The sequence below is a fragment of the Macrotis lagotis genome, chromosome 2, assembly GCF_037893015.1.
Source record: "Macrotis lagotis isolate mMagLag1 chromosome 2, bilby.v1.9.chrom.fasta, whole genome shotgun sequence".
In the NCBI taxonomy this organism is placed as follows: domain Eukaryota; kingdom Metazoa; phylum Chordata; class Mammalia; order Peramelemorphia; family Peramelidae; genus Macrotis; species Macrotis lagotis.
The window spans coordinates 268,821,074-268,841,940 of NC_133659.1; the positions used below are offsets into that span (position 1 = coordinate 268,821,074).

The window sequence follows — 20,867 nt, forward strand, 5'->3', positions numbered from 1 at the left end:
GTTTACCACTCTGTGTACTGGAATTAGATACATGCATACATGGCTCAATGGATGCTGGGACCAGAGGAAAATCCAAGTTGAATTTATCCACAGATGATCTGGATTAATCTGGGGCAAGTTACTTAAACTTTCCTTTCCTTAGTTTCCTCATTTGTAAAATAGGGTTGATAATAATTGCACCAACATCACAGGTTGCCAGGAGGATAAGAAAAGATAATATATGGAAAGTGTTTTGCTACCTTTAAAGTACCATATAAATACTATTAGTTTGACTATCACTATTTTGTGGTCTCATTTCTATTTTAGACTGTACAAAAAAAGTATGCAGACAGCAAAATAAAGAAAGGCTTCACTGATGGGCCTTTAACCACCCTCTCCTGTTCTGTAGACTCTTCTTAGATTTAATTTTTGGTTTTCAGCAAGGATGCTGGCTTCCTTTAACCCAGAGAAAGTGTTTTTCTCTTTGTTATTTGCCACAATATAAAAGTAACAAAGAAATTTTAATAATAGGTTAGCAAGTGTACAGCAAAACAGAAATGCATTTCTTTACAAAAATCTATACAAAGTCCTTAAATTTTTTTGCACTAGTATGTTATTTAGAACAAAATTGTGTTTTATAACTATGGGGTGTCTAAGAAAATTCTGTTTAGAAGGAAAAACTGCTGGGGCCAAGTGAAACATTGACTAATATCCAACAACATCATAATCCAGTAAAAGAATTCAACTCCTTTGCAATTTGATGACCAATCCTAAAATTAGTTGGCTTTATGGCAGTTACAAAAATACTGCCAGGTTCATTCAAAACATCCAAATGTTCTGCTGCTCGTAATACAGTATATCTGTTAATAACCTGAGTGATAAAACTCTATATGCTCAATCATTTGTAGAATGAATTATCCTACAGTTTTGGAGAGAGTTCCTATTTTTGCCTAATTAAGCAGTCAGTCCTTTCAGCTAGTGGTGTCTTGTCGATGACAAGACATTCTCAGAACTATCATGCGTGATAGTGAAATCTTAAAAGTGTATCTATTATGGATAGTGGCAAATATAAATTAAATCATCCTGATCTTCCCTGAGGCATTTAAGCAGTTTTTCAAGTCTTTACTGATTTTAAAAAGAAATTTATATGCAATTCCAAAATTGGAGGCAGAAAAATTAATTACTTTTTGGTTGTATTCATTAATTTAAAAGACTAATTTAAAATCCCTATGCAATATTGTGTGTATATTTTGCCAAGTACTGGGAATTCAAAAATAAAAATAAAACAACTCCTTCCTTAGAGATTCTTTGTATTCTATAGAGAAGAATCAACATATACATAGAGAAGTTAATTTTAAAAAATGAATGCAGTAAATGCAGAATAGGTTAACAGTGGAAGGGAGGTTATTACTAAGGTGGAAAGGCAGTGAGGGAAAGGATCAGAAAAGACCTTGTAGCAGATAGCACATGAGCTGAATAATAACGATGATGATCATCATATAAATAACTTGCATTTATATAGCATCTTCATGTGCCAATCAAGATGCTAAGTGTTTTTCAAATATTTTATCATTTTACCCTCAAAACAATCTTGGAAGATAAGTGCTATTATTGCTCCCATTTTATAGATGAGGAAACTGGGCCAAACAGATGTTAAGTGACTTGCCCAGGGTCACACAGCCAAGTGTTTGAGGTGACATTTGAGCCAAGGATTACAACTACCATAAGGAAGAAAATATTCTTGTTTATTCAGTAAATATTTAGAGCATCCATCATTATTAACCAATCAACCAGCAAACATTTATTAACCTCCTACTGTGCCAAGTGACAGTATGGAGTGGTGTAATGAGAACTAGTCTTGAAACCAAGAAAACTTGGGTCAAAGTTTCACCTCCAAGACCTATTTACTGTGTGACTCTAGGCAAGTAATTTACCTTCTCAGTACTCTGAGTAGCTCTCTAAAAGTAAAAATAATGGAGATATTACCAACCTGCATTGGTAGGAATCTCCTCACTTGGGAGTTCCTGTACTATCTTCCAGGCGCCAATTTTAGGTAACATTGTACTGTTTCAGGTAAGGCCTATTTTTCATGTTATTCTTATTTCAAAAATTATACTCAGTCTTACAAAAATGATTGGAAAGGAGATTTCTTCACTATCAGATTATAAAGCTTCATTAATAGAACATCACTATGTTACTTCTTTAGAATACCTCTAAATGTCAGAGACATCGTCTATTGTACGGGAGTTTCACTATTAGATGAAGATGTCTGGGAATTCATCTGGATGAAATTCCACTCCACAACAGCAGTATCTGAGAAGAAAATATTATTGGAAGCCTTAACTTGTAGTGATGATAGAAACTTATTAAACAGGTGGGTCATTCATTTTTCTTAAATACATAGGTGGTCATATTAGAATCCTTATCTGAAGCCCCTCTCTAATGTCTCCTGGTCAACAGGGCCCTTAAAACTTCAAGGTATCTTTCAGTTGAGTGGATCTTTTGACATGACCTGAAAACTAGAAAATTGAGTGTTCTACTAGACTCTTTTTGTTTGTTTGTTTTTGAGTTTTTTGCCAGGCAAATGGGGTTAAGTGGCTTGCCCAAGGCCACATAGCTAGGTAATTATTAAGTGTCTGAGGCTGGATTTGAATTCAGGTACTCCTGACTCCAGGGCTGGTGCTCTATCCTCTGCACCACCTAGCCACCCCCATCTACTCGACTCTTAAGTCAAGGAGCTGACCATTATTTTTTGTTATCCAACATCTCCCCAAAATAACTAACAGGTATGGAAGAGTACTGACAAAAATCATGGAGACTCTAAGTTTTAAAGAAATATCAGTCAAGTGAATTAAGGAAAATAATCATGGCCACAACTTTTATTATCTAAAGGAAGAAATTCCACTTTAGGAAGATCAAACAATTTTTTTTTAATTTGAAATGTTCAAATAAATAGAATAACATAAACAGTAGTTCTGAAGAGCATAGGTTATCATATAGTTCAAGGATGTTATGCATAAAGCCTGGAGGACAAGTCAGTCTGGCCTAATAGTTTTTTAAAATTCAATTTTAATTCAGTTAATTTATTTCTTATTAAATAATGTTAGTCTGACTCCCATGACCCTAGACTCCTCTTTGAAAGATGTGACAAATTCAATTATGCTTTTTTAAAAACCAGATTCTTAGATGAAAAAAAACCCAACTGAATAAAACTCATTTCCTTCCTGTTTTTCTACCCCCATTTTATATTTAAAGGCTTCTGAATCTATCACTGAATTCTGAAGTGGTATTGGATCAAGATGCAATTGATGTCATAATCCATGTGGCTAGAAATCCACATGGCAGAGATCTTGCATGGAAGTTTTTCAGAGATAAATGGAAGATATTAAATACAAGGTAAAAGCAAAGATAAAACTTTCATACTTCAATAAAGATATGAATGGTGACTCACAATGGTGCCAGACACAACTTATTTCTGAGGTTTCCAAAATCTAAAAAGGGGGGGGGGGTTCTAATTGGCTCAAACAAGGCTTTAATTACTTCCTTGAAACTTAGCATCATTTGCTATAGCCTAAGTTGGATATGACTGAAATGACTATAGAAAGGAAGAATGCTGGCATAATGATAACTGGATAAAATTTTAATTATCTAGAAAAAATTTTGGAAAGTGTTAGGAGGGTTGATTTAGAGTAATAAAGATCTAGGTTCAAATTTTACCTCAGCCCCAAGCTGTGTGAACTTAAGAAAGTTCCTTTACCTTTTTGTGCTTCAGTTTTCTCAGATGTAAAATGAGAATATTGTTCTCAAATAGTCTCCACGGTCCCTTCTAGTTCTAAATCAATTATCCCACAACCTTATCCAGTATGTTTAAAAACTACCAGCTTTGAACACATGAAATAGAGAGCTTTGTGGTTAAGGGAATCTACATAATTTTTTAGCTTTCTAGACACAGTTCTATTCTTTCTAAGGATTCCTTGTTTCATAGTGAGATTTCTTTAGTCCCATGTGTTTGATTTTATTAAATATTTGAATATTTTGTAATAAATGTTAATTTAATGCAGTGATTATCTCTGTGGTACTTTAAAACTGAATTTATAATCAGGCATGTAAATACTGGATGGAAGGAAAAGAATTATCTTTGAGCAATTATTTCCCTCCTCAATAATTGTCCCAGGACTGTCCAGAGAAAGTTGTTTTCTTTCTCAAAAAATGTCTTCTAACTTTCATAATATGTAAGTACATCTTTATAGCCCCTTGTGTACCTGAAGTCTTTTCCAAAAGGATATGTACATGTTAACTCACTCTTGTACATACAGAAATTTCACCATCAAAAAAAATTATTTATGATCCTGGAATGTAGGGTTTTTTTTATTTGCATCATTTTCAACTTAGAACCTTGAATGGTTGGCAACTTTTGTAGTTGAAAGGTTTCATGTATGTAGGTGATTATTGGTTGTGATTTATGTTAAAATATAAAATTATTTTAAATTAGCAAGTTCCTACTAGTTCTTAACCTAGGGTCTATGAATTTGACTATACATTTACATATGCATATATATATATGTATGTGTTTCTATATATATATATATATATATATGTTTTATATGTATTGTTATATGCCTAGATGTATGTATAAATTATATATATAAATTTCTTAAAATTTAAAAATTATATCAGATAATAAATATGGTTTATATATTATTTAAATATATTACACATTTAGTATTTCAGTATAATTTATTTCCTTCAAATTCCTATGTATTTTATGAGCATAAAAATGTATTTTTGGAATCCAAATGTATCAACACTGTCAACTGCAAAAAAACAAATAAACAAACATACAAAATACTAGAACTTTTTACTGATATTCTTTATCTAGATTAAAATACAATATTGCACATAGGTTCAAGTCAGGGTTTAATATTGTTGCTATTTGAGCATCCAAAAATATCCTAATATAAGATTCATTTCACTTAGAAGATATTCAGGGCTATAGTATAGACCTCATGAATAGTGACATGCAAAACATTAGTTTATTTACATGTAAATGAAGGGTTTTTATTAACAAAAGCCTAGCAAGTCATTTTTATCATCTTTGTTTTGAATTAAATATCATTGTGAGCCTTTTCTTTATGGCTTATGATATTTGGGATTGTGGAAAGATTGACTATTTCAGGGTTAAAAAAAATCATAGCTTTGTGGTCTTCAAATTTATTGAGTGAATTTCCATAGGCCTCTTTCTATTGCTTCACACATCTGAAGACTAAAGTCAAAATGTCTCTATCTGTCCTCCATACACCAAGGAGATTCCAGCAAAGAAGATATAAAACTGCCCTTTCAAAGTCATTAAATCACTCTTTTGTGTTTTCGTTCAGTCATTTAATTTTTTCCAACTCTTCATGACCCCATTCAGTATTTTCTTGGTAGAGATACTGGAGATGTTTTCTATTTCCTTCTCCAGCTCATTTTACTGATGAGGAAACTGAGACAAATGGGGTAAAGTGGCTTGTCCTGAGTCACCTGGCTAGGAAGTATCTGAGGCCAAATTTGAACTCAGCTTTTCCAGACTCATGGTCAGGTGCCCTAACCACTTCATCACTTAATGACAAAAGAAGGCATGGAAATAAATAAATTAATTAATTAATTTTAAAAAGCTTTAAATAGAGGAGAGAGATAACCTTGGAAGGGAAGGCTAAAACAGTTGGGAATAGGTCAAGGTGAAAGTCAAGATGGGGCTCTGAGAAAGACTTCCTATTAAAAAAGGCAATAGAACTGAATCTTAAAGAATTCTAAAAAGTGGCAGTAAGGAGAGAAATCATTGAAAGTCAGATATCACCACCTACTGTCAAAGGTCTTAATAGTTCACCCTTACCAAAATGTGGAAAAGTGAAATATATTCATTAAGCTATTACTTTCTAATTGTCTTTGTTTTGAAATCCTAAAACTAGAAACTGTAATTACTATTGTCAGCATTTGTTAAGGGAGGTTGGTTTGCTTTCAAAGTATAAATATTTTGATCTGGAGACCATTACCAGCTAACAGGACAAATGGGGGATTCTCAAAAGGATGAGCTTGGGTAGTCTGCTGAAGTCATATATGTACTTGCCCTTTCATTCTCCAGCTCAGCCATGGTTGCAGGCAACTAGACCACTTTAATATTCAAAAGCATTAAGGTTTTCCTTTTTAAGGACTGAATTGGAAACATACTACAATTCTCATTTCAGCATTTCAAGTTTAATTTTAACTTGAAAGGCAAAGAATGTCCTTTGAAGTATTTACCAGGCCTAGCAGCTGGACAGTGAAAGTCCCTTCACCTTCCAGGTTCTGTAAACAAAGTAATAAATGGCATTGGCCAATATCTATTTGGCATTAGCCTGAAGCTGGGGACAAGAGTGTGGAATTTGGGTGGAGGAATCCTTTAATGGAATTATTAAAATTATTCATGACATTTCTTAAATCACTGCATCTGCTAATGTTGAATTATTTCTTTTTCTTTTCTTGGAGATATGGAGAAGCTTTATTTATGAACTCCAAGCTTATCAGTGGAGTCACAGAATTTCTTAATACAGAAGGTGAACTCCATGAGGTAAATATTTTTAAGTATGTCTTTATGTTTTAAAAACCTTTCATGCAGTTCTTTCCAGGAGATTAATTCTTATTATGTGTTTTAAAGAAAGAAAGGTATAAAAAAGCAAGACCTAAGTGTTTTTTTCAGATAATTATTTACATAATTTATATCTGAGAAGTATCATTATATTTTTTTATTTTAAAATTTTTCTATTTATTTAAAGCAATGGTATAAAATGATTTGCCCACAGTAACACAGCTAGGCAATTATTAAGTGTCTGAAGCTGCATTTGAACTCAGGTCCTTCTGGCTCCAGGGCTGGCGCTCTATTCACTGTACCACTGAGCTGCCCCAAATATTTTCAATAGTTTTTATTTAAAAAAAAAACAAAATTGAATTCTTTCCAGGTATTATGATAAAGTGGCTCAGTTGATTGAATTGGAAACAGTGAGATCTGAGTTCAGATCTTATCAACTAATTAACTTTGTGACCATAAGTAAGTCATTTATCTGTTAGTGCCAGGCAAGAAAGGCTGAAAGTTGTAGACAACTTGCAGTTTGTACCAATAGTGGAAATAGCACACTGGTAATTCCCACATTTTGGATATCTCAATTATCAGTGCTTAAAGAGGGGAAAAATTGTAGTATAGTCATTAGTTTGCTTTGATTTCACTTTCCAAAGATCTCGAAACTCAAAGACTATAAATTACAAAGAAGGTTCCAAATTTCTTCACCTGGAAATTTCTATCTATTATCACTATATTTAAATATGGGTGTATCAACATCTCAGGAATCAATAAAATGAAAGCTGAATATAAATCATGTTAATGTTCAGCCTCAGACATAATTTTGAAGCATTTATCATCAACTATTTTCTCTTGAAATTTGACTACTCTGCTCCATCCTTTAATACCTGGCTCAGCCTTCTTTCTCAGGGAGTAGTAGAGAGAGCAAAGCTCTCTGCACTCCGTGGGTCTGCTGGTGCTCTAGCTTATCCCCCCTGCAGAATGGGCAATGCAATTTAATGTTTGAGTTTAAAAGACTTTTCCTGTAGACTGACCCAGTGCCTGAGGGTAGAACTTCCCACCATCCCTTTCTCACTGGCAGGAGGATATTTGATTCAGGGCAAATCTTAATAGTGATGACTCGGGTGATGGAGACTACAAAGGAGCTGCAATCAACAGTAATCATTCTCATGGCCACTGATGAAAGCTTAAAGATACACAACAATTAAGCCACAATCTGATAATAGGTCAATAGATAATAGACTATAGAGGGGTGAATTTTGTCTACAAACTTCTCTCCTAGCTAAAAAATAATAAAGAATCAACATAAAACAGATAAAGACTTTGATCAATATAACTTTAGCTTCTGAAGAACTCAGTACATCAAATAACTTGACTATAATTTATTCTATCTGGGCAAATGTATTTTAAATATAAGTAATTATTGTTGCTGTTTAGTTGTTTAAGTTATTTTGAACACCACTTGGTATTGTTCTCAGCAACTTTTGCAAAGGAGGAAACTCAACTCAGCTCATTTTATAGATGAGGAAACTGAAGCAAACAATTTTACTTGCTTTTACTGATTAAGTTTTTGAGGCAAGATTTGAAACAGGAGGATGAGTCTTCCTGATTTCAGATCTGGTACTCAATCCACTGTGCCACTTAGCTGCTCCATAAATAATTATGATATAGTTTTCTGTGAGATAAAAATTTTCATGCCACTATTTCCATTTTCTTTGACTTATTGATAAAAATAATCTCATTGTCATTTGACACAGTTCAGTCCTTTTAGGTAAGCCAATAAATCTTTATCTGTAAAGGATTCACAAAAATGTAGGTAATATATATATAAAGGTGATGCTATTGAATCATAATTAAAACATTATAGTCTTTTTGTTTTCCTTTTCATTAAGGCTATATCCTTTTTTACTCCTCTTATTGGCCAGGACTGGGGGCAGAGCAAAGCCTATGTGTGGGATAGCATTCATTGACATGAACTCTCATAAAATCAATTAACTCACCTGGGGTGGGGCTGGGGGGGTGGAATTGGCAAATGTGACTTTCTCAAAACCAAACACTAATAGTTTAAATTTGAATAGCTTAAATTTTCAAAATTGTCCAATGAAGAAAGGAAGAAAGGGAACAAGGATGATAGGGGAGAGAGAGAGAGAGAGAGAGAGAGAGAGAGAGAGAGAGAGAGAGAGAGAGAGAGAGAGAGCGCACAACTATATTAGACACCACAGAATATGAGATGATAGTGGAGTAGATTAATACAAACCTGTTGCATAGAGCACCAAATGTCCAAAATCAGGGAGATGATCTTGTTCAACTCTGACTTGGTCATGCCATGTCAGGAATCTGGGCACCAAATACTTTTTGAAACATGTTGATAGTCTAGGGAATATCCAAAGTAGGACAACCTGGTTACTTAAGAGTTTCAAGATAATTCTGAGTGAGAATTAGTTAAAGAAACTGGAGACATTTAGACTACAATGAGATTTTTGGTAGGGAATAATGGATAGATGAATGGATAGAGGGACAGATAGGTATAGAATATATATATATATTTATGTATATATATAAAATATATGTATATATAAATTATGAGTATCATTTTAGTCATAGCCATAAAATAATATCTTGAATTTTCTTAGAAGCAAAAAAGAAGATAGTTCTACCTTCATACAATAACTGTGATGTAGGGCAATTCACTTACTCTGCAAGCCTCAATTTTCTCATCTTTGAAATGCAAATAATAATATTTTCATTATCTATTTTATGGGACAGTTGTAGAGGTCCTTAATGTGTCATTTAAATGTAAACTATTATTGTTTCCATAGAATTATTCACATATAGGAGAAATGAATATGAATATGAATAACTCAATTCACTTCCCAGCTTCTTTAAGTTGAATGGATTTGTCTGTGTGTATTGAAAGGGGTATGTCTGACATTACTAATTGAGATTAACAATTTGTTCTGTGAAAAACACATTGTTTGGGGACAATTACGAATTGATTTGGTGCCAACACTTGAAAGTTGGCTCTATTCCATACAACTGAGTTAGAAACTCAGAAGAAGAAAATTGGCTGATTTGGAAGAATTTCAGTTTAATTGTTAAATTTAAAAGAAATTTCTTAAATCAAAAGTGACTTTGTTTTCTCATGCCTATTCATGGATTATAGATGTTATGGATATTTTCTCTCTCTCTCTCTCTCTCTCTCTCTCTCTCTCTCTCTCTCTCTCTCTCTCTCTTCCCCATCATCCCCTTCCTTCTTTTGTCATTGGACAATTTTGAAAATTTAAATTATTCAATCTTACTTGGCAGTGTACTTAGTAAAAGGTCATTGGCAAGATTGTTTCAAATATTTTCTAAACAAACAAAACTTGAATTCAAAGATCTCTGCTCTTTCTCTCATTCCATGGCAACAAATAAGAGCTGGTAATATAATAAACCATGCATTAAAGTTTTGCCAATAGAAGAGCTCTCCTCTAAGTCTTACTGGTGTTTTTCCTCAATTTTCTATATCCCCTCTGAAATTAATCATAATTTCATCATACCCTCTGTAATTGTTAGCTATGTACTGAACTGATATAGCTAAAACTAAAGTAATCTTTCCTCTTAAATCAACCACCCTTATGAATTTCCCTATTATTTTGGATGGAACTGCTAACCTCAGTGTTGTATATTCCTTGTTCTTACTCATCCCATATCCTGTCAGGTGCCAAATATCATCTATTCTACCTCTACAGAATATCTCTTGCATATATCCTCTTATATCTACTTCTGAGACTACCTTCCCTTTTTAGTGTCTTGTCACTTCTCAACACACTCACTCTACTTTATCCCTCACAAAGCTGTCAAAGCTATTCTCCTGAAGTATAGGTAGATCTAGCTATGTTACTTCCTTACCCTCGATAAACTCCAGTGGCTCCCAGTCATTTTTAAGAATCTAATGTAGACTCTTCTATGTGTATTTATGGCTCTTCACAACATGCCCTTCCTATCTTCCCAATCTTTTCACATATCACTCCTTTCCATTTACTTTATACTCTAGTTATACTCTTCTAATAATTATCCTTGACATATATCTTCATTTCCCATCTTTATACCTTTGCACTTGATGTTCCTGATGTGTGGAATAATCTCCCTTCTTATTTCTGCCACTTAGAATTCTTGACTTAATTAATGTTGCATCTTCTGCATCTGTGAGACACATTTCAATGATGCTCCTCTGTGTGTATCTTATGTATATGTATATAAGTATTTATGTATGTGTATATATATAAATACATATATATTTATACATATGTATGCATGTATCTTGTCTCACATCAGATTATATTTCTTTTTTATCCTCAATCCTTGGAAAAAGTGTTTGGCATAGAGTAAACATTCAGTATATTTTCATGGATTGATTTTTTTTACCTAAAACCAACTTAAATTCCTTCATACCCTGATCTAAGTTATCCAAGTCTCTGATTATTCTGATTTGAAATTCAATTTTTATCCTTGCTTTGTGTGTTCCCAACCCTGAAGCATTTGTGTTTTGAAAGCATTTGCACTTTTTTTGAGATGTTTTTCCCCTCAAAATAAAGGAAGCTAATTTGAAAGCTTTTCTTTTATGTACTTAAGAAAAAAAGGAAGAGCTATTTAATTAATGATTGTCTTCAATTTTCCCTATATTTGAATAGAGTATTTTTAATTGCAGTCAGGAATCTGGGGACCAGAGAATCATTTAGTCATAATCTGCCCTGTTACTGGAGAATGATTACAAGGAAACAGAGATATGTTGATGGATGGGTAGTGCCCTCATCTGCTGAACTTTAAGATATGGGATAAAACACATTTCTTAAATTGATAGTTCATTCATTTATATATAAAATCATCCATCACTAGATGTTAGCATGATATAATTGAAAGAGTACTGACAAGTTCCATAGTTAAAACACTCAAGTTGGGGGCGGCTAGGTGCCACAGTGGATAGAGCACTGACCCTGGAGTCAGCAGTAACTGAGTTCAAATTGGGCCTCAGACATTTAATAATTACCTAGCTGTGTGGCCTTGGGCAAGCCATTTAACCCCATTTGCTTTGCAAAATCCTTTAAAAAACCCCACCCGAGTTGTAATCCTATCTCTAATACTATCTCTGTGACCTTAAGTAAGCAATTTAATCTACTTAGGTCTTCATCTCCTTTGTAAATTGAGTTGGTTGCATTAGTAATCTTCTGAGAACCCTCCTGTTTCTAAGTCTATGATCCTATTATTCAACCACAATTCTAAAAACATTTGTTTTGTGAGGTGGCTATCTATGGTAAGCATTCCCCAGTAATTACAGAGGGAAAAAAGAACTGTTGAGCAAATTTTCACCTGGTAGACAAGAAGGGCTTAAACTAGAGTTAGTCATTGGACCTGCATGGAAATCCTGCCTCTGAAAATTGCTACTAGAATGAATGTGAGAAGTCACTAACCTTCCCTGGACTTCAGTTTCCTCATCTGAGGCCCCTTTCAACTTGAATTTAAAAACCTATATCAGTCTTAAGGGTAGTATATATTGTTGAAAGTACAAAGTATTTTGTACAAAGTATAGTACAAAGACTATATTGAACTACTCTCCTGGCTCAGACCACTTATGAAAAAAGGGAAGGTGAAAGGGGAGAAAGCAGATGGTCTCATAGAAAAATATGAATGACCGTAAGTGTCCATTCATTTGTTCAACATATATCAAACAAAATTCCAAAGAAAAATTAATGTCAAAAAATCCTCCTCAGTCTTCTTCTTTTCCTTTTAGTCTTAATTTAAATGAATTACTTTCTCCTCTCCCATCTCCTAGAATATACTCAATAAGAATGAGCTTGTTATATGATAACACATATCTCACATAATACACAATGAGGTTCCATTGATACATGTAGCCTCTCTTATTTTATTAGCTTTATAAATAAAAATTAGTTGTCACTTTTTTAGGACAAACAGAAAAAAGAATTTAGGGGTAGGGCAAAGATTTAATTTTTAAATATATTATCACTAATCTACAACCAAATGAGTGCCTTTTTTTCCCTTGATAATGTTTAAATTTCTTGGTCTAAACCTGACCATATTTGGTCTACTTCTTTCCAATTCTGATCATTAGAATGATTGATCCAAATAGCACCATCTAATGTTAAGCACTTTATCCTTTGACCCATAGCTCACTTTCCCTACTTGCTCAGAATCCCTTCATTTAATTCCTTAATTTGGGCAACAGGGGGATTTTTTATAAACATTTAAATTATTTTGAAGGAGTTCTGTGAAAAAATTCTTTTTTTTAATATTATATGCATATCTTGAAATATCTCCCCATTGTGTCTTCCATTTTAATCAAAAGAACTTAAATAAAAATGACCAAAACTGTCACTATATGTCAAATTATATTGTCCTCCCTTTCCCCTAATAGAAGAGATATGTTTTAATAATGTCCTCTGACACTAATCAAGTTAGCAAGCAATTATTAAGTACTTCATATGTGCCAGATACTATTCTAAGCACCGGAAATACAGAGAAAAGTCAAACTGATTCCTGATTTTAAGGAAGGTACCAGTTTAATATGCAGATAAGTATAATGGGTAGGATAAATTGGAGATAACAAAGGAAGGCTTCTTGAAGAAGGTGATAATTAGCAGACAGGCAAAGGGAGCCAAGGAAACCATGAGGCAGAGATGAAGCAGAATAGAGTTCTAAACATGTAGGACTGCCAGTGTGAAAATGCCTGGAATTGGGAAATGGAGTGTTAGAGTGTTTGAAGAATAAAATGACATTGTCACAGGAGTGCAGAGTATGGAAAAGAAGCAAAGGGCCAAATTATGAGAGGCTTTAAAAGTTAATCAAAAGATTTTATATTTGATACTAGAGGTAATAGGGAGCCACAGGAGTTTATTGAATTGGGAGTTGATGGCATGATGTTGGTGGTAGGAGCTTGATCAGATATTAGAATTTGTCATAGAATTTGATCCAAGTTCAGATGCTTTTAATGTTGCTTACACACACACACACACACACACACAAACACATGTGGATGTGTGTGTGTGTGTGTGTGTGTGTATATATATTCCCTAGTTCTATCTTTTATTCTTCACTCTGCATCAATTTTTGAAAAAATTTCATATTTCTCTGAACTCATCATATGCATTGCTTCTCATGGTGCAGTCTATACACTACAGTTTTGCCAGTTATTCCTGACTCCATGGGCACCCATTCTGTTTTCAGTCATGCTAACTCCATCCCCCCACACTCACACCAACGCACATTGCTGTGAAAGACATGAAATCTTCTACTTTTGAGTCTTTGATTTCCTTGGGGCTATTTTCTGAGTAGTGGGATCATTGGGTCAATGGCTATATAAAGACTTTTTCAGATTTTCTTACATCATTCCAAATTGTTTTTCAGAATGTATAGATCCAATCTTAGTTTTTCCAACTAGTGTATCATAGCTCTTCATCCTACCTCTTTTATAGCACTATGAGGGGAGGGAAAGAAAAAGAAAAGAAAACCCTTGCAACAGATTTTCAGATAAATAAAACAAATATTTCTATTGATCATGTCCAAAGAAAATGTGCTCAGTCTTCAGTCTAAGAGCATCACTTCTCTGTTAAAATGATGGTAATATGTTTTAGCATTGTTCAGAAATTGGTCCTTATGCTAATAATCTTTCAAGTTTATTTGTTTTTTACAGTGTTGCTGTCACATTAATTGATCTCCTTGGATGCTAACTTCACTTTGCATCAACTCACAAAAATCTTCCAAGGTTTCACTGAAACTACCTTTTGTATTATTTCTTATGGCATGATAATATCCTTTTACATCATTTAGAATATTTTTTAAAATTTTTCTTGAATTATGGACTCTTTCTTAATTTCCACTTCTTTGTCATTTTATTTTTTTTTTATTTCTTTTAGGTTTTTGTAAGGCAAATGGGGTTAAATGGCTTGCCCAAGGCCACACAGCTAGGTAATATTAAATGTTTGAGACCAGATTTGAACCCAGGTACTCCTGACTCCAGGGCCGCTGCTTTATCCACTATGCCACCTAGCCAACCCTCTTTGTCATTTTAAAAAAGAACTTCTGTAAATATTTTTGACCATAGGAAACTTTGTCATCATTCCTTGATTTCTTTGAAAAATAATGCATTAATGGTCTATCAGTAAGCTTTTACTAGGCACCTACTATATTCCTGGCACTGTGATAATACTAAGGCTACAAAGCATGGCAAAGGACAGTCCCTGCCTTCAAGGAACTCAAAGACTAATAGAAGAGCCAACATGCAAACAAATATGTACAAACTATATTCAGGATAAACAGGAAGACATCAACAGGGGGTAGGCACTAGAAATAAGTGGAATTAGAAAAACATCCTGTAGAAGGTAGGATTATATCAAGGACTTGTTGGAAACCAAGTTAGTATTGAGTTGGAGTTGAGGAGAGTCTTCCAAGCCTGGAGAATTGTTAATGAACATGACTAGAACTGAGAAATTGGGTCTTATTCAAAGAACAGAAAGGAAGCCAGGATCAAAATGTGTGTGTGTGTGTGTGTGTGTGTGGTTGTAGAAAGAATAAAATTTAAGAATATTGGAAAAATATATGTGTGAGGAGGAAGAATAAGTTATGGAGTTTTTTGAACACTAGATGATTTTGTATAGATCCTGGGGTTATAGTGAATTGCTTCAGTTTATTCAGTAGGAAAGTGACATAGTTGACTCTGGAATTCAAGACATTACTTAGGAGGATAAATGGAAAATGGATGAGAGATCTGTGACAGGCATCCTAACAAGCATACTGTTGCATTAACACAAGTATAAGCAGATAAGGCCCTGTAACCAGAATGGGGGTGGTGGTGGCATATTTGAGAGATGTTGCAAAGATAAAATGAATAGAACTTGATAACAGATTGGATATAAGGATTAGAGACAGTCAAGAATAAAGGGAAGATAATGAGTTCTTTTTTGGACATGTTGAGTTTTAGATGTCTACTAAACAAACAGATGAAAATGTTAATAATTAGTTGGAGACATGAGATTGCATATCATCAAAGAGGTAAGGGTTAGATAAGTAGATTTGAGAATAAGTATAGAGATGATAATTGAATCTATCAAAGTTGACTAAAGCATCAAGTGAAGTTGTACAAAAGGAGAAGAGAAGTGGACCCCAGGCAGGACCCTATGGGACACCTACAGTTAGTAGGCATGATTTAATTCAAACTCAGTCTCCATCAAAGAAAACTGAGGAGTGGTCAGAGAGGTAGGAGGAGAAGAATCAAGAATATCTCCCAGAAAACTTAGAGAAAAGAGAGTATCCAGAGGTGACAGCATAGACCTATTCCCTTCTATTTTAATGAATATTTCCTAACACCAGAATTAACCTGATTATACCCCTTTCATTTTCATTAGCTATCACTACCATCTCAATGACAAATTCAATATGTCTATTGTCATATTTGTTTGGGAAACAAATAGGGGCATTAGGAGCTACTTAAGCAGAAAGCTTTGCTCAACTCCCCTCTTTTTTTCCCCCCTTACAGGTCCCCAAGCTCCAATCATGTCACACCTAATTGACAGGATCTGCTATCATGTCACATCTCATTAACAATAATTCTATCTTACATGTGAACAGCCCGTTACAGTTTACTCAGCATTCTCACAATCATTACCTCACTTTATTCTCACAACAACCCTTTGAGAGAAATAACACAAGATCCTTCTCCCTATTTTACTGTTGAGGAAAAGGATCAGAAAATTTAAATGACTTGCCTAAAGTGATGGTAGCTAAGAAACACATAAACCAGGACTGAATCAAATCAGGATTGCTTCTGTAATGAATATAGAGGTTTAATTATTATAGTATAAATTTAATTTAATTTATTTTTATATATTATAACTATTATACTATTATTGTCATTGATAAGACACTTTGTGACTTTAATCTCCATTATCTCTTTGGATCCTCATAATCTTAAGAAATGGTTGTTGCAGAACTGAGCATTCATATTGTACAGATGAGAAAACAGACCAAAAAGGGTTCAATGACCTTGGAGAATTGTAGAGATTTGGGGGTCATAGTGTTAATATATGAAACAAGATTTAAACCCATATTCCCCTAACTCCAAGTCTAGGGTGGTATACGTCATACTACATTCCTTCTCTTTGGATGTCAAGGATTCTGGTCTACATATGTTAGCTATGAGTTTGTTTCAAAACATACAAATTTATCATTTAAAATTATCTTTACAAGAGCAATACCACAAATGCAATGAAAATGAATGTTTCAGAATTACAAGAATAACTTTCATCCCAAAGAAGAGATATGAGAAGATACCTCTTCCATATTTTATGGAGTTGTAGGGAATATATAGTCCATGAGTGTTTAAAATGGAAATATTATCAGTTTTTTTAATGTATTGATTGGTTTTTCCTGATATTTTTCTCTTTCCATCCTTTTATCTTTAAAAGAAAATTATTTGTTATATTGGTGTCCTTTATTTGGATAGTGTCCTTTTTTGGAAGGAGGAAATTTATATATGCAAAACAAAAGATATTAATGAACTTTTATTTAAAATAAAATAAAATGAAATAAAATAAAATAAAATTATCTTTCCAGCTGAAAAACTTCATCAAGAACTATGATGGAGCAGCAGCTGCATCCTTCTCCCGGGCTGTGGAGACTGTGGAAGCCAATGTTCGATGGCAAAAGAATCACAAAGAAGAACTTTTCCACTGGTTACGAAAAGCCCTCAGGCACTAGTTGGTGTCACTTAAAGACATTGTAACATGAAATGCCAGGAGAGGAAAGTAGCATCATTCAAAAGGAAAATACTTCACATCAAAATGGCAAAGACAAGATCGGATTTGCAGGGTTTTGGGTGGGGAAGGGTCATTTTCATCTTGTTCTGTTTTCAGCTTCCTCTTGTATGGGGAAACTTCTTATTCTTCAATCAGAAGCAAGCATGGTAGCAACTACTGCTTACCAGCCCTCACTGTACAGGACAAAATATGATACCAATGGTGCATGTTGACGTCAGTTTGGAAGACAACACTTCTGAGTAATTTGTGCATGGTCATAGGGTCCTGCCCATAATTCCAGCATGCGTTTCTTCAGATGTCCTAAATTTTGAATGTGAACTTATGTTATGTCCAGGATGGGCTTTATGCAAAAGCACAAAGAAGATCTATGACAATCAGTGTCATCATAAACAAAAAAGGGGGAATGCTATAGGATCCCTAATACTTGGGTGAAAGATAAAATAGCCCTTACAGAATGGATACCAATTACTGAGCACTTAGATTGTCTGTCTGTGATTATCAGGATGCCAACTCATTCTTCGAGTTAAGACTATGTTCACATAGAATGCTTTTAGATGCTACATACATATCTGTATATCTCTAGTGGAAAGCACCATATATATATATATATATATACATATATATATATATATATATATATATATATATATATATACTATATTCTCCACATGTTGAAAACAATGAACCTCTTCTGATCAATGAAAAGTTCTCTATTTCTAAACTTATGCAAACTTTGAAACTGCTTGGAAAGACTCCTGCCTCTCCTGGAGAATTAAGGCAGTAGACATTCAGGACGGTTCCCTCAAACTGTTATTGGTTATTTAGCCATTTTCATGAATGTTGGGTCTTGTTCTAATGCATAGACATGAAACTCAAACCAATCAGGTGTGCCAACAAGTCATTCATTCACTTGAATGCTGTAATATAAAGAGGCAGATATTGTGTTCATGGTTGGGGTAGAAAGAGGACTATTCCTCCCTCCTCCTCCTCGACTCTAGAAAAAGAAAAAGGAGAAATGAAAAGAAAATCCATGTTGTCAAATCTAGTATTGATGTTGTTTTGCTCAATCTTCACAATTCATAAATGTACATGCATAGATGTATTTATATAGTGTACTCAGTGCTGAGAATATGATTTTTCCAATGTTATTTTATTTTCATGTTTCACTTTAAGTAACCTAGGCTATGAATGCTATTCTAGAATCTCCCTGAGTGCCTGTGTGTGTGTGTGTGTGTGTGTGTGTGTGTGTGGCCTCTCAGTCCTCCATCAAACAACCATACCTCAGCAAATCTACTAGTGTTTATTGACCTTTGACACCAGTTGTGCCATCTGTTAGGAATGAAAAGTGACTTTTCTTGTGTCATTATATTAAGCTTTCCTTTTGTGTTGATTTTGCCACGCTGACCAAGAAGGCAGAGAATAGTCAACAAAAGGTCATTTGTATTTTAAATATTATTTCTTCTTAATAGAAATACCCATTGGTCAAACTCCACCCAGTTCAGATTTAAATTGGTCATTGATAATTTTCAACCAGATTGATTGTATCTAAAAAAATGAAATGATGCATGCTTATAAAGCAAGTACTTGTAAAGTGATCCCTTATGGCTGGTTGCCATTCCTACAAAGATCTCTTAGCAAACTACTACAACAAATACCAGTGTCTAGAGGATATAACAAAAGCTAATAAAATAATAAATCTTAATAAGCAGAGCCATAAACTGAACTGAAATTCATGGGAAAGAGATCCAATTTTCTTCAACCATATAACAAGCAAACTTCTGAAATGGAATTCCATTCTTTTGGCATTAATGTCTATCACATCTCTCTGAATTTCCTAACAGAGCATTCATGTAATGCACATCATCATTAAACGTTCTGCATGGAAGGCACTAATATGGTGTTAGCACGCCTTTTTGATGTCTGGTGCCAGGTCTTCAAATATCAATTTATTGACATGAACTGATATAACTTAGTTATTGTTGTGAAAAATTTTGTCCCAAAATGCTTGCTTTACCAATCCCTACTCTGTGTGTTTGCAAATTACTTGATCAGGAATATTAAGTTCATAAAATAAGAATATAGTGGAAGCAAGCTTGAACTCATGCCAGGGATTGGTCACTGATAGCTTAATATACTGGGAAAATTGAAACAAAAAAATATTATAAATGGACATCCTGATTCTGTGGAATGAATTATAGGGAATTTCCTGCATTTCCCCCTTATTCATCTAAGTTTATCAAATTAATAATGCCTTTTTATTAAGCTGAGTGGTTTTTTGGTTACTCTGTTAATTTTTTGCTGCTCTGCTAATATTTTAGTGGCCTTGAGCAAGTACAATATCAAACTCTAAGCGTATACTTGTACATATTTTTCAATACCTCATATTGTCCTTGCTCTGCATACAGTAGTGACAGTAATGATCCCTTCCATGGGGATAATTTGATATTTATATTTTACTTCTCATTCCTTTATACTTTAGTCTATTCATTGTTTTAAACTATACCAGGCTTCAGTTTTTCTTCCCAGTCACTAAAATATATTAAAATTTTTAAATAATAAAATAATCATATTATAGCTCCTGGAAACATTTGTAAAATATTCTTGTAAAATTTCATTTATATGTTTTATATTTTTGTTCATTTTCCCCTCTATTTATTAATATTTTGAAAATCACTTTTATGAAAATAACTTGTTTGAGAGTGTTTATCACTCAGTGAGTCATAGACTCACTTTATTTTAATGACTCAATAAGGGTCAAAATATATTTTTTTATTCCAGAAAGGGAAGATAAACTTAATTTCTCAACTGGGAAATTATCAAGGAGAATAAAGCATGCACTTATTTCAAAGAGAGGTGACATAGCAAAATTAATATAAGACTGATCTTAAAATGGATATAATCTGTGTTCAATTCTCACCTCTGATTCTTCTTGGTTTTATGATCCCAGGGAAACCACTTTGCTTACCAGTGCTCCAGGTAACAATCTCAGACTAATACTTATAGGCAATTTGTCATCCTTCATTGGTGGAGGCAGTTTCCACACCAATATTTTTATCTATACAGATAAAAATTACAGTTCTGGACAAAGGCATCTTCAAATATGATTTTTATCAAAATATTTTGCTTTGAAATTTTGAAGCTTTTAAAAAAAATCCAATTTTAAAAGCTACGGGTCTATTAGTTCTTGATCTGCAGTAACAGATCTCAGTGGTGTATTTAGAGTCACTTATTTAGTTTAATTTCTGAGGGACTCATAAAATGGTAAATTTAGCAGGAGGCAGCAATGCATGTACTATTATAATTTTGTATTGTGTTTACTCATTGACATAAATGACCCTTACAAATGTCATAATAATCCTTAATTTTTCTGACTTGCCTTGTTTTTAAGGCATTTTTATATACATCATCATTTTATCCTCATAGTCCCCATGGGAGAAGTTGGACAGATATTATTATAATTCCATTATAGAGCTGAGAAAAATGAA

The 20,867-nt window shown here is 33.7% G+C and overlaps 1 protein-coding gene across 1 annotated transcript in view; it reads left to right on the top strand.

Annotated features, from left to right (window-relative positions):
- The window catches only part of TRHDE (thyrotropin releasing hormone degrading enzyme), a 475,008-nt gene extending 457,039 nt beyond the window's left edge, over positions 1–17,969 (top strand). The window contains exons 16-19 of the mRNA XM_074220778.1: positions 2,186–2,353; positions 3,235–3,375; positions 6,484–6,565; positions 17,180–17,969. Of these exons, the coding sequence (XP_074076879.1) occupies positions 2,186–2,353; positions 3,235–3,375; positions 6,484–6,565; positions 17,180–17,323 (535 nt within the window). The 3' untranslated portion in view covers positions 17,324–17,969. The remainder of the gene's footprint in view (positions 1–2,185; positions 2,354–3,234; positions 3,376–6,483; positions 6,566–17,179) is intronic.
- The last annotated feature ends 2,898 nt before the right edge of the window (positions 17,970–20,867 follow it).